This window comes from Neofelis nebulosa, chromosome 5 (assembly GCF_028018385.1).
Source record: "Neofelis nebulosa isolate mNeoNeb1 chromosome 5, mNeoNeb1.pri, whole genome shotgun sequence".
In the NCBI taxonomy this organism is placed as follows: domain Eukaryota; kingdom Metazoa; phylum Chordata; class Mammalia; order Carnivora; family Felidae; genus Neofelis; species Neofelis nebulosa.
Window position 1 is genome coordinate 4,559,584 of NC_080786.1, and position 13,178 is coordinate 4,572,761.

Genomic DNA, 13,178 nt, shown 5'->3' on the forward strand with positions numbered 1-13,178 from the left:
GCTAGTCTTTTAGTACACAGTAAGTTTGCTCCATCTAGGTCTGTTTGGGTCCCTTTTACCATTTTTGCACCCATACTCCCTTTAGCGTCCTTTTGCTTCCAACAGCTGATACCCATCTCATGAAGGCCTGTCCTCAAGATTTTGTAGCCCCAAATGCCCACACCGAGAAGAGCCAGAGTGCCTAGGAATTTCTATTCCCCCTATCCTGGGCAGCCTTCCGGTCAACCTGATCTGCCATTCCTTGGGGTATGGTTTCCTTGTGGTATGACTTCTTTGTGGTCTAGCTTACACTCCAGAATTACTCCATGGGATCAGGGTAAGAACCACCCTCTGTAAGTAAGACTTTACTTGCTTTCCTTCACTCCTCGCCCCGACTACCTTACTGGTTTCCTCTAGAAGCACTTCCTTCATGAATCACTTATATATGCATCCTTTCTTGGGTTCTGCTTCTAGGGAATCTAACCAAAGGCACCCCACTTCCTCCATACTTGGATTGTCACCTATTACCTTCTTGACATGGAATAGGATAAGTCCAGTGTCCCCTGGCATTGACCTTCCCAACTAGACAGGTTAAGTTGCAAATCAAGGTTATTTCCAAGCTGCTGCAGGGATCTGGTAAGCCAGAAGACACAAGAGAGGTTCCTAATCCACAGCTTGGGCTCTTCTCTTTTAATAGGAGAAGTAATGGGCCTTAGACGGTCACGCTAATCTCCATGCAAGCAGCGGGCTCTTCCTCATTAGGGATGCTGAGCTTTTCACCAAATGTTATTAGTATTGGAGGTGTGTTATTGACTCTGCTATTTGAAATTTGTTCTTGGGACACTGATTTACTACCCGTCAATCTACTGCTCTATATTCATAATAAGATACTTGAATTTTCTTATTACTTCCCTTTAACGTTCCCAAGACATTCAGGAAAAGAAAGGAAAAGATTTCATTGTCCTGCCAAGGGGCTGGATTCCCAAAGAATTGTAACACTTTAATTTTCACAAACACTTGTGCCCTGCGACAGCGAAGTTATGAAATGGAGGGCTTAGAGGAGCAATCGTTCCCATCAGACGTGAGAAAAAGGAGATTCAAAAAGCAATACTTGACCAAGGCCACCCAGAGAAGCAGTGACGAGGCAAAGAGGAAGGGCATCTCAAAGCTATGTGACATTCAGCTAAGCAGAACTTCCTTGTGGATGTAATGACTACTTGTGCAGGCATCGCCTTTCTCTAAACCTTCCACAGATGGAAACTGGATTAATCTTTTCCTCTCCTGTGGCCCCACAACCCACCGCTTGAGCTGTTGGGAGCAACCGATTACAAGACATACAGTTTCCGATGTTCACCTGAGCTCCTTAAGGGCTGCCACTGCCTAATCTCCTGAATTCTAGTGTTGAAACAGTGAGCCATTCCTACAGCGATGGCCTAAAACTTTTTACATTAACTAAAACCTAATAAGGTGCTACCCTTGTCATCAAAATATCACAGACCAAAGAAGGAAGGAAGGGGCAAAATGAAAGACGTTAAATAACTGAGTCTAAAGGACATAGGAAGAAAAGGATGTTCTCCCTTTACGCGTTCTCTCCTTTCTCTTCAAGTGATTAGACACATCCACATTAGAAAAGGGATATGGTGCCTAAAAGGTTAGGGGTTTCCTTGAGCATCACTGTAATATGATAACTTACCACGAGTTAAATCACTTTCTCAGTGTATATTTCACTGCATGAAAAAAAAACCTGCTTACTTTTTCACAGGGAGATTGCTCTCATGGACAACTCATGGCTCCCCATCTCAGGATGCCTGTGGGCATAATGGGATAATTATACCTGGAAGGGGACAATCAGGGAGGGCAAGAACGCATGCCCATTAACATGCTTATGCATTGCTAAGGATGGCCCTGGGCTCATGGGAAAAGGAAGGCAGGCGAGGCAGGCAGAAAGTAGCATTAAAAATATGTCCATACAAATGGATGAGCTCCACCGACACAATGGTGAGCAAAAGTAGAGACAGAAGGGAAAAAGGGGTGTTGCTGGGCCTTTTCTCTGGCAGGCAACCCCAGGAGCTCCAATCTTAGCCTCAACCTTGAACTCTGAAAGGCTTCCATTGGGATGATGATTCTTTACATTATTCTGGAGTTTGAGAAGATAGCTGTCCCAAGAAAAGGAAAGGAACTTCTCTTAGCCAGCAGTCAGCAGCACTCTTCTCTACTAAATGTTCCAAATTGAGATAACAATGGGGCAGAACCTAATGCCCTGGAGGGTAAGGCCACTGGAGAATCACTGTGTTATGCTGGAAATTTCTGATGATCACTTCTTATTGATGGGTTTGTCTTGAACTCCTCTTCCTCATACTACAGTGGTAAGAGTCAGGCACTGTTCTAACATATTTCATCAAATCTTTCTTAGCCTGAGTTCTTCCTTCTAATATGTCACTCGTTTTTACGCTTTGATTCATATTATTCCTTCTATGTTCCTGACTCCATTCACTTTCCTGATGCAAAGCTTTTCTATCTACATCTTACTCTGTTCCCTGACAACCTGGGTTCATTAACTTTCCTGTTCTTCCCCCTTGGTCACCGCCCTCCAGATCCGACACAACCCTCTTCTTAGATCCTCAGTACCTCCATCTTGAGACACTCCCACAAGCTGCTGGAGAAGCTCTGAATTACTTTCTCAGTCCTCCACGGTGCTCACCGGCTCAGTCTGCCACAATAGAATGCCACACATTGGGTGGCTTAAATAACTGAAACGTGTTTCCTCACACTTCTGGAGGCTGGAAGTCCAAGATCACGGTGCCATCATGGTTTAGCTTTGCACGCAGTAGGCGAGATCATCATCCAAGATGCGGCAGAACCACCTTGATTTTCTCTGAGCAACATATCCTAGTGACGACAATTATTTCTTTTTTTCTGGCAAACAATTTATTTCCAACAGCGAGGATCAGGCTCTCTAGCAACTTCATGGTCTTCTGTTGTTACACTCCCATCACAGAATATTCTAGAACCCCGAAAGATTCAGGTGAGAGGAAATGTCCAAACTTCAGGGCCTTGTAGGCCTCCTTCATTATTTTTGCCTTAGCCATGTCACTATTATGTATGCCATAATTGTCTTTAAATTGATTAATTCTTGAATCAATTGATTTAAAAAGAAAATAACTATATTATTAATCTAAACGAAAAACCAGCATCCCATCCCCTATGTACAATGGGAAAACCAATCACAAGAAAAAGTAAAACAATGTTATTAAAGTCTGAGTCCAGCCACCTACAAAAGGTTTTGAACCTGAGGACCAATTTCTCTTTCTTTAAAGAAAAAGAGACGAGCCCATTGTTACCTGGATGCTCAAGACTACCAGATATTCGCCTTGCTGTAATCAGAAAGACCATAGGGTCTCCTTTGTGATATAATATAATAAAATATAATATAATATAATATAATATAATATAATATAATATAATATAATCTGCTCCCCCCAATACAATGCCATTAAGGGCATGTACCCCAAGTGCCTCAACCATCACTTGTCCCTATTTTTAAAAGTTTTTTTTAATGTTTATTTATTTTTGAGAGACAGAGTGCAAGTGAGGGAGAGGCAGAGAGAGAGGGAGACACAGAATCCAAAGCAGGCTCCAGGCTCTGAGCTGTCAGCACAGGGCCCGTGGCGGGGCTCGAACTCACCAACCCCTAGATCATGACCTGAGCCAAAGTCAGACGCTTAACGGACTAAGCCATCCAGGGGTCTCATCACTTGTCTCAATTTAATGCATTACTTCACTTACTAATTGTGTGTATTTCAGTTTCCTTATCTGTAAAATGGGAGTTGTATATGAAACGAGTTGATAGGTAGTACAAAGGCTCTTTTATAGGCTTATCACTATTATTAGTGTTTTAGTGTTATTACCATTACCGGTTTTACAATTAACCTCCAAATACGTATTACGTGCAAAGCACACCTTACATGTGACAAAACATCCTGGATTCATGTCTCAATATTTAAGAAACAACGAGCCAGACCAACTTCTATTTTAAAGATTAAGTAGCTCAGATCCGGAGGAAGGGAGAGAGTTTGCGCAAGGCCGTACGGCTACGACTTTCATTAAGCTTACAGAATTCACGTGAAGAGAGAATAAGGTGTGATGCATTTGGCCAAACAAGCTCCAGCTTAATGTTAACATGTGCTATCACCTTGTGTCTTCCACAATATCTATGTTGAAATGGGAAAATGTGTGAACTAGGGGAATAGGCTGGGGAGTGTTCCAACGCGTGGCATGGTCCTTCCTTCTGCTCTCTGTCTGCGTTCTTGCTCGGCGAGGCCTCCCCCGCCACTTTCAACACCTTGCGGTGGCGCTTTGGTGACCGAACTTGACAGAGCGCACTCTTCACTGACGTGATCATCTAGCATCGTCGGCGGACCCTGCCGTTAGCATGTCACCCATCACAAGATGCGCCCCAGAGTCTCCCAGACGGTGCAGAAGGTAGGGGACTCTCACGTCCCCAAGCAGCTCAACACTGAAGGAGACACAAGCGTTCACGGACTAAAGCCAAATGGTGTCTTTGCCAGTTTGGGCTGCTATGACAGAAGACCCTTATCTGGGTAGTGTAGAAATACCATCACACCAGGGATTAGGATTTCAACATACGGGTTTTTAAGGAACACAAATATTCAGACTATAGCAAATGGTCTGGCTACCCGCTGTTTAAGAAAAAAAAAAAAAACTTCCAAATTAATCTGGAATTCTAAACAAGGGAATATCAATGACCAAAGAGACAGGAAAAACCAGACACATGCCTAGTATCCTTGGCTCTGAGTAGGGGTGATGATGCTAGAACTCCAGGCGGCTGAAACCATGCTCTAATAAGGACATGGGATTAGGGGATGCTCACGTCCACTCTGGCTCCTGTTCAACACCTTTGAGTTTGTACAATTGGTCCAAAATGATTTATGTGCCATCCCTACAGAAAAGGATCTTCTGTCCTTCACTTCACTGGATTAAAGAGGGTAAGAGGCGCAAGCAGAAGAAAACTGAACGTGTTCCACCGAGAAGGCATAAATACGAGAGAGAAAACATGGTCAATTTCCCAGAAACTATTAATGACTGCATTCTCTGTGCTACCGAGCGAGGCAGCAGGGGGATGGGAACGTGGTGAGGCTAGATGCCAGCCTCTGAGCTACAAGGACTAAATGAAAAGCTGTTACTTCATTAAATGTTAATCTGACGAGGGGGGGGGTGGATAAGACAGGCCTGCAAGAGATTTATACACAGTATATCACACGGTGTGGATTTGCACATCTAATTCCAACACCTGAATGCCACAGATGTCTTTGAGATTCTAATGCAATCTCTGATCCCTCTTTCCAGAAATACACGCAGGTGCGCAATAACAGCATGCATTTGAGATCAGAGCCTAACGGAAGCCCAGATCTAGAACCTTTGCCCCGTAGGAAGAGAGGCACGTTTGGACTCAGAAGCTGAAATCCCTTTTCACTTGAATATTCCTGGTAGAAATTAGCTGGCAAGAATGGAGTGTATAAATAGACGATCACACCAGAGACCTAAAAATACTGACTCTGTAACAGGGACTAGAAGCAAATTAAGAGTTAAAATAGACAAAGAAGAAAAGGGGTAAATTGAACACATTCATAAAGTTGAACAGGCAGTCATAAAAAATGTGAAAAGTCGTTTATGAAAATATGGAGGGACTCAGCGATGTGCGGAAGAATATTTCTGACCCTATCTATAAAAGGAAAAATATGTTTTGTGAATATGTCATATTTATGCCTATCTGTTGGATTTGCAGAAGAAATTTATCCAAGGATACACCAAAAAAAATTTGCAGCAGTTACTACAGAAGAGGAGGAGGGGAGAGAACACTTAGATTTTTCACCTTTTTCATATGGTTTGAATTTTTTTCAAGAGGGTGCTGTATCTGAGACAAGGAGAGACACAGCGGACATTATCGTTACCCCAGATACACGTGGAATCCAAATGTGCCTAAGCCACTGCAACACCAACAACTGTGCATTTACGAATGTCGTATACTTTGAGGACTTTGAGTTTTCCCAGAAGCAGACTCTGAGCCAAGGATTTGGGAGCAAGTGCTTTATTAAGAAAGTGCCTCCCGGAGAACTCAGCAAGACAGTAGGGGAGTCAGGTAGGGAAGAGGAATAAGTCAAGCCAGGAGGTGACTGCAGACAAACTCTGAGACTCAGCCTGATCAACAGTGAGCTCTGGAGTGTGAACCACACCTCAGAGTGCCTTCCGTGGAGGCAAAAGAGCTTGGGTTTTGCCCTTCCATTCCAGTCACTGGCAGGCTATATGGGGTGCCTGTGGTCTGGGGGGGTGGGGGGGGCTCAGGGGATATAAACTCCTAGACGCCTCCAGTTCTCTGTGTAGTAAAATGACTCCCACGACCCAGGGCAATCATCCACAGGCTGGACGGCTGCAAAGCACACAAAAGCTGGGACCACGTACCCGGAGAATATGAAAAAGATCTGAGAGGAGCTGGATGGGTAGATGAGACACCAACCACACCCCTACCTTCAACAGACTGTAGCTTCCATGCTTTCAACAGGTATTTATTGATAGTCTAGAACTGGACTGCCCAACACGTAACCACTAGCCACATGAGGCCACTGATCATTTGAAAAGTGGCTACCCCAGAAAGAGATATGCTGGTAAGTGTAAAATAAGGAAAGATTCTGAAGACTCAGGAAAAACAAAAACAGAGGGCCCCACATCTAATAATCTTTTTATCCTGATTACATGTTAAATACATTATTATAAATAAAATAAATTCTCAAAATTAGGTTCACCTGTTTGCCTTTACTTTTTTAATGTGGCTTCTGGAAAATTTTAAATTGCAGGCGTGGTTCATATTGAATTTCTATGCAGCAGAGCTTGGCCAGAATGTGTCTGATACTGTGTTGGGTGCTGGGGATACTTCAGTGGCCGGGGGTAACTGGGTCTTGGCCTTCCTGATGTTCACAGCCCAGTGGTTGCAACAGACAGGGATACTATGGCAGCATTTGTTTTAAATAGGACGATGGAAATAACAGTATAGACTGGGAGGGAATCACATCACAGAGGCTCATCAGGAAAAATGCAGCTAAAGAAATGTCTCTTGAAGACTGGGACAGGGGGTGAACTATGGGGATATCTTGGATGGGGTGCAAGAAAGGGGTGTTGAAATCTCTGAGGGTATTCCCGGCCACAGGGGCATCAGGGGGTAGGGAAAAGCATCAGTGAATTGCTTAGCTGTACGGTTATTATTAGCGTAAAAGGTCTTACGACCACTGGAGTAGTAACGAGAATCTAAAATCATAAAATCCCCCTGGTCCACAGACCACTAACTTGGCACACACAATTGACCTCTGCAAAAAAAAAAAAAAAAAAAAAAAAAAAATCAGATTTTGAGAGCTGACCGAGAAAACATTTTGTTTTCCTTTCCTGAATAGCATTCACGCTTTGGCATCAGCCAAGAATGTTCAAACTACTTGCAAAACTGGTTTAAGTACAGGAGACAGAACTCCTCTGCTCATGTTAAGGTGAAAAAAAGATGCAAATTACTGGAACAGGTTTTCAACACAATCATGACAGCCTGTTTATTTTCCACTCGGTGAACTGGAAGGGATATTACCTTCTCACTGAAAACATGTAAGAATTTTTAGGGGAAAAGATCTTTGAAGTGATCGTCTTCCCGGTTTTCTATCTGAGATGGAGTCAGAACAAAATGCTTTTTAATTTTTTTAATGTTTATTTATTTTTGAGAGAGAGAGAGCACACGTGCACAAGCAGGAGAGGAGCAGAAGGAGAGGGAGACACAGAATGTGAAGCAGGTTCCAGGCTCTGAGCTGTCAGCACAGAGCCCGACGCGGGGCTCGAACCCACAAACTGCAAGATCATGACCTGAGCCGAAGTCAGACACTTAACCGACTAAGCCACCCAGGCGCCCCTGAAATTTCTAATACTAAGGTCATTAAGGCATATTCCTTACTACCTAAAAATCTGCCCCAAGGAATGGAATTTGGGCATGGTCTGTTATATTTTTGATAGTGTGTAGATATTTAATGTAAAATTGTTAAAGTTGAGTCTTCTTAAAATATCTTTTTTTAGTACTCTCTATATGCGTCATAGAGCTCACACTCATGACCTTGAGATCAAGGGTCGCATGCTCCACAGCCCAAGCAGCCAGGTGCCCCTGACTCTTGTTAAAATAGCCTCAGTTTCGTCACATTGTTTTATCCAGTGGAATGCTAACGTGCCCCCAAGTACGTTTTTTTTTAAATCTACCTTAGTTCATATTCCAGTAGAAATGCGTACAAATAAAAAAAAATAATTGGTTTAAAATTCCAATTCATGCTCTTAAAAACTGCCATAACTTCTGAGCCAGTATTTTGTGGCAGTTCGAACTGAAATTTGCAGATGGGGGAAATTCTTCAAAACTTATACTTCTTTCTAAATAAGAGAGGGTCAAGCAGAATTGTTTTTATCACAGGAAAGTTTATAGGGATCTGACACATTTAAAGATGATTTCAGAGATAACAGATATTTATTAATATATAGATGTTTATTGGATCAAAACAATAAATGTTTCCTGGATCAAAGTCCATTGTTACTTACCGTAACTATCTATATACGAGTCCCTCTGGGTGGTCCATGAAGTTCACAGGAAGCTAGGGAAGGATGCTCCGTGACCCAGTCTGGCGATGAGTGCCCCAGGAGAGATGCCTCTAGAATGCCGGAGGACAAAGTCTGAAACATTGACTCTATCTGAAAGAAGGGAATCAGAGAAGTCTTCATGAGGAGGTGATACTTGACCCGGACTGTGAAGAAAGAGAAAGGCTTTCTTTCACTCCTGGAAGACAGGATATTCTGAGGAAAGCCACAGGAGTGTGAAACCATCTAGAAGCGTTACTAAATATTAAATTTAGAGCATCGTAGGAAGTTATATGTGTCTGGAAGCATTACAACACATAAGGTGGCTCTGGACCAAAACGCCGTGGGAAAGAGTTTAAACCTCAGCCTTTACTTTTTCTTCTTTTTCGTTTCAAAATGTGTGCACACAACTTTTGGTGCGTGTTCTCCAATTCTTCTGGAAAGGGAGCAAATATGTAACAACGCTTCGCTTTTTAGCGTCTCCGATCGCCCGCCTCCGCCTCAGTAATTTACAAACTTGGTGTTATCTTTGTTCTCTCTGCTTTTCATTAGGATGGTTATTGATTTATGAGCAGTCTTAATGTGGCTCTTTTGGGCATCCTGAATCACTCGGACAGCAGCTCTGTAAATAGATCGATCTCTGCCTTTAAAATTTGATGTCTCCTGTCCTAACAAACCATTATTTTGGCTACACTCGGAGGAATTCTTCACCCTTGGCCAAGCATCACTAAATCAGTCTCTGAAGGGCTGAGGTAATAGTATTCTTATTATGTCAAGTGGAAGTAATCCAGAATGCTGGACCTCACTAAAGGTCACTTGTTTACTGAGTAGCTCTGCGGTCCAGTAAACAATGGGGTGGGATATTCACCAGCCTTGAATAACCGTGCCAATATCACCTGAATTTAAGAAGAGGACAAGAGTCCTGACCACCATCCCCATAAATCACCATGACCTGACCTTCCAGCAACCTAGGCTATGCAATGGTTTGCATATATAAATTAAGGTCAGCGCGCTTTCAGAAGGAGGCGGGACCCGAGGCCCTCCTCTGAATTTCCTTCTCCTTGTGGTGACCGCGTCCTGCTAACAAACACGTGCCCTTTACATCTGCTTGTTTCTTAGAAAAGAGGCTGGCGTGGTGGAAATAGAAATGATCTTACAGCCCAAAGACCTTGATTCCATTCTTCACACCTCTACTTCACTAGCTGCTATGGCATTAGGCAGAAGGGCAGTTTGTTCTGAAATGTTTCTCCTCCCTATAAAACAGGGGGCAGGGGCGCCTGGGTGGCTCAATCAGTGAAGTGTCTGACTTCAGCTCAGGTCACGATGTCATGGTATGTGAGTTCGAGCCCCACGTCGGGTTCTGTGCTGACAGCATGGAGCCTGCTTGAGATTCTCTGTCTCCCACTCTCTTATCCTCCCCCCCTTTCTGTCTCCAAACAAAAAATAACAACTTAAAAAAGAAGGGGGGCGGGGCGCCTGGGTGGCTCAGTCGGTTAAGCGTCCTACTTCAGCTCGGGTCATGATCTCACAGTTCGTGAGTTCAAGCCCCGCGTCGGGCTCTGTGCTGACAGTTCAGAGCCTGGAGCCTGCTTCAGATTCTGGGTCTCCCTCTCCCTCCTTGACCCTCCCTTGCTCATGCTCTGTCTCTCCCTCTCAAAAATAAACATTAAAAAAAACCCAAACAAACAGGGGGCAATATTTTCTACCTTAGGGATCATTGCAAAGGATGAGGCAATACGTGTAACAGTTATTTGTAAATCATGCAGCTGTTTATAAAGGTAAGATCTTGCCACTATTCGTTAGCCCTCCGATTCCAAAAGGATTGTGAATAATACACAATTATGCAGATGCTACCATGCTAAAATTGCCATCAATTAAAGCTGCTGACACGTTCAAGGAATTTGGAGCGTGCTGCTTCTGTGAATTATGTTCGTGGCCCCCAGTAGAAGAATAGGCAGGTAAAAAACCAGGGGCATTCTCCCAGGTCAAAGCACTCTCTCACTTGTTCTCGGCTGTGTGGAAAGGGATACTCAATCTCATCAGGTACGGATAAATGCCAAGTAAAGCAATATTCCTGTATTGTTCAATGGATTGCAATCTCTTTGAGCTTAGTCCATTTCTGCTTCTCTCACGGGAGCCAGGCTACACAGAGACAGGTAAAAGGTAAAAGTTCTGGCTCATGTCCCCACGGAGAGTTTCACAGAGGCAAGAGCAAACTTTCATAGGGGGAAATTCTTGGGTTGCCCGCTAATGGCTATAACTGGGCACAACCTCTAATTCTTGGGTTTATATTTGGAAGCTCAAACGCTTGCACACAGAAGCCACATTCTGCATTGGCCAATCACAAAAAAAGTGACGTTATTTTCATCTCTGCATACTTGACTCCTTCCTGTTTACTACTGGGTGTTATTTATGTGGCTTCCCTCAAGCCTCATAATCTAAATATTGAACCATGAATCTTAAGAAAGATTCCGTGAGTGTCATTCGAGAAGGAACAGTCGACATTAAGACCTTGTGGGTCTTAAGAGTCGGCCTTGTGGGTTTCCGAACCTGATGGCTTGCAGGGGCTCGCACTGTACCTGGCTGGTGTTTATCTCAAACAGTCTAGTTAGAAGCTGGAAGTTGCTTTAAGTGCTGGCCTTGGTCAGTCACTGCGGCTTATGACTGCTTTGTACTGCGAAGAACGGTTAAAGCAGAACTCGGGTATAACACAACCCACTCAGGTGATAAGCAAGTTCCCACAGGGCTGCCTGGGAAGGGTCTCGGGACGCAGCTGCTGCTACTCGAACCAGAGTCACAGAGGAGTTGGAGGCGGTATTAGATTATTTTAGACATTTACGAGCCTGACAATATTAGCTGCTCTCAAGCTGCCAGGCACCCTGTACTTAGGACGACAGACGGCGAGGGCTGGAGTTTAAGGGACTTGCCCATGGGTTCAAAGAAACTGCCCACCGTGTGTATTCGAGGTGACTCCGAATTTGCCTTTTACTTAGTTCTAAGAATGCCTTTGGACTTCAGCCACCCACGCTGAGATTTCACCCAGTGAAAGGTCGGTTTTATTTTAAAGAACAAATAAAAATAAATGAGGGTGATGATAAAGACAACGTGGCACCTTCTGGGGATAAGAGCAAGAAACATTTTAAGGAAATTCTTGCAGGCAAAAAAGATCCTGAATGATTTTAAAAGGCCATGCTTGAAACCCTAACATCAAAAAATTAAGCAGTAACAAATCCTTCAAAAATTAGTCTTATGACGAAAGAAAGATCGATTAACCTAGAAGGAAAAAAAAAGACAGGTTTTAGAAGGGTAAATAAAAGAAAGTTTAAAATTTTATAATCTAGACAGATCTGAAGGGGAAAATTAAGACATTAAAGGCCATGATAGATGGAAACAATACAGAAAAGATGTGCCCAGGTTAACGACTCTCGAAGAGTGAATCAGGAGAAAAGGGAGCTGTTCTAGCTGTGAAGAGGTTTCAAACAGTGACCAGAGCCGACTGGAATGGCACGGAAGAAAGAGACAAATAAGCAGAGTGGATTGAAGGGCCTCCATCAGAGAGAATCAGGATCTGAGATCCTAAGAAGACGGGGCCTCAAAAAGCTGCTGATGGAAGGACCACAGCAAAAGTAACTTGGGGACCTCACATGAAAGATTGGGGCAGCTCCCCCATGTGGCTTCGGGAACTCTGAACGGGCCTGAGAGGACAAGATCTGGAAGATGAGTGCAAAATCCAAAACACATAACGTAAGCGTCAAAGCAGCACAGTCATGGGAGGTGTCGATACTGTGCCCTCGGGTACACTCCTATCCGCAAATGCCTCCCCGAACCAGACGAAAGCAATCAGACCAGACGAAATGCCCCCCCGCTGCCATTTTTCTACCCTAGGATTAAACCAGAAATACAGCAACGTTCTAGACCCCATCAAGTATTGCTTTTATTGTAACCAAAACGTATTTCTAGCCTCACAGAAGAAAAAGATCTACCTTCTCGTTATAAAAACAATGCCACAGTTCAGACAGTAAAAGTCCATTTGTCCCTAAAAGAAAATAAAAAGAACAGTTCTCTAAGTGATGGTCTGTGATCACAAAACCAGCAAATAGGCCCTCTTTAAAAGGAATCAGGGGATCAGAGCAAGCAGTATCGACCTGTTCAGAGAAACAACTTGTTTGGGGCTTTAGGGAAACACAGAACAAACATGTGTACGGAACAAAAGCACAGCTAACATCAGCAAAGCTCTTCCTAAGGTGAAGGATTTGCCAGTTCATTTTGGGATCGAAATCACGTAATGTCAGCCATCTTTTAGAGAAAGCCAAATTCATCCACACATCGCATGAAAGGCAGGAAGGCCCTCCCCCTCGTCACCTTCACTTCCTGTTCTGTACTTCTCTTACAGGTGTCCTGAGTGATTCTTCTCTGGCTGAACCTACAAAGTCATTCATTCACTTATCCATCAAGTGCTACTGGGCACGTCCACAGCCCCCCAAGGCCGTGTGAATAGGGCCTACTCCCAGAACCTGCTGAGGGAGGGGGCAAGT

At 43.7% G+C, this 13,178-nt stretch overlaps 1 protein-coding gene across 1 annotated transcript in view; it reads right to left on the bottom strand.

The window, feature by feature from the left end:
- LOC131513030 (uncharacterized) overlaps positions 1-13,178 on the bottom strand; it is a 141,375-nt gene that overhangs the window by 97,501 nt on the left and 30,696 nt on the right. Inside the window, exon 3 of the mRNA XM_058732362.1 lies at positions 8,608-8,757. Coding sequence (XP_058588345.1) covers positions 8,651-8,757 — 107 coding nt within the window. The 3' untranslated portion in view covers positions 8,608-8,650. The remainder of the gene's footprint in view (positions 1-8,607; positions 8,758-13,178) is intronic.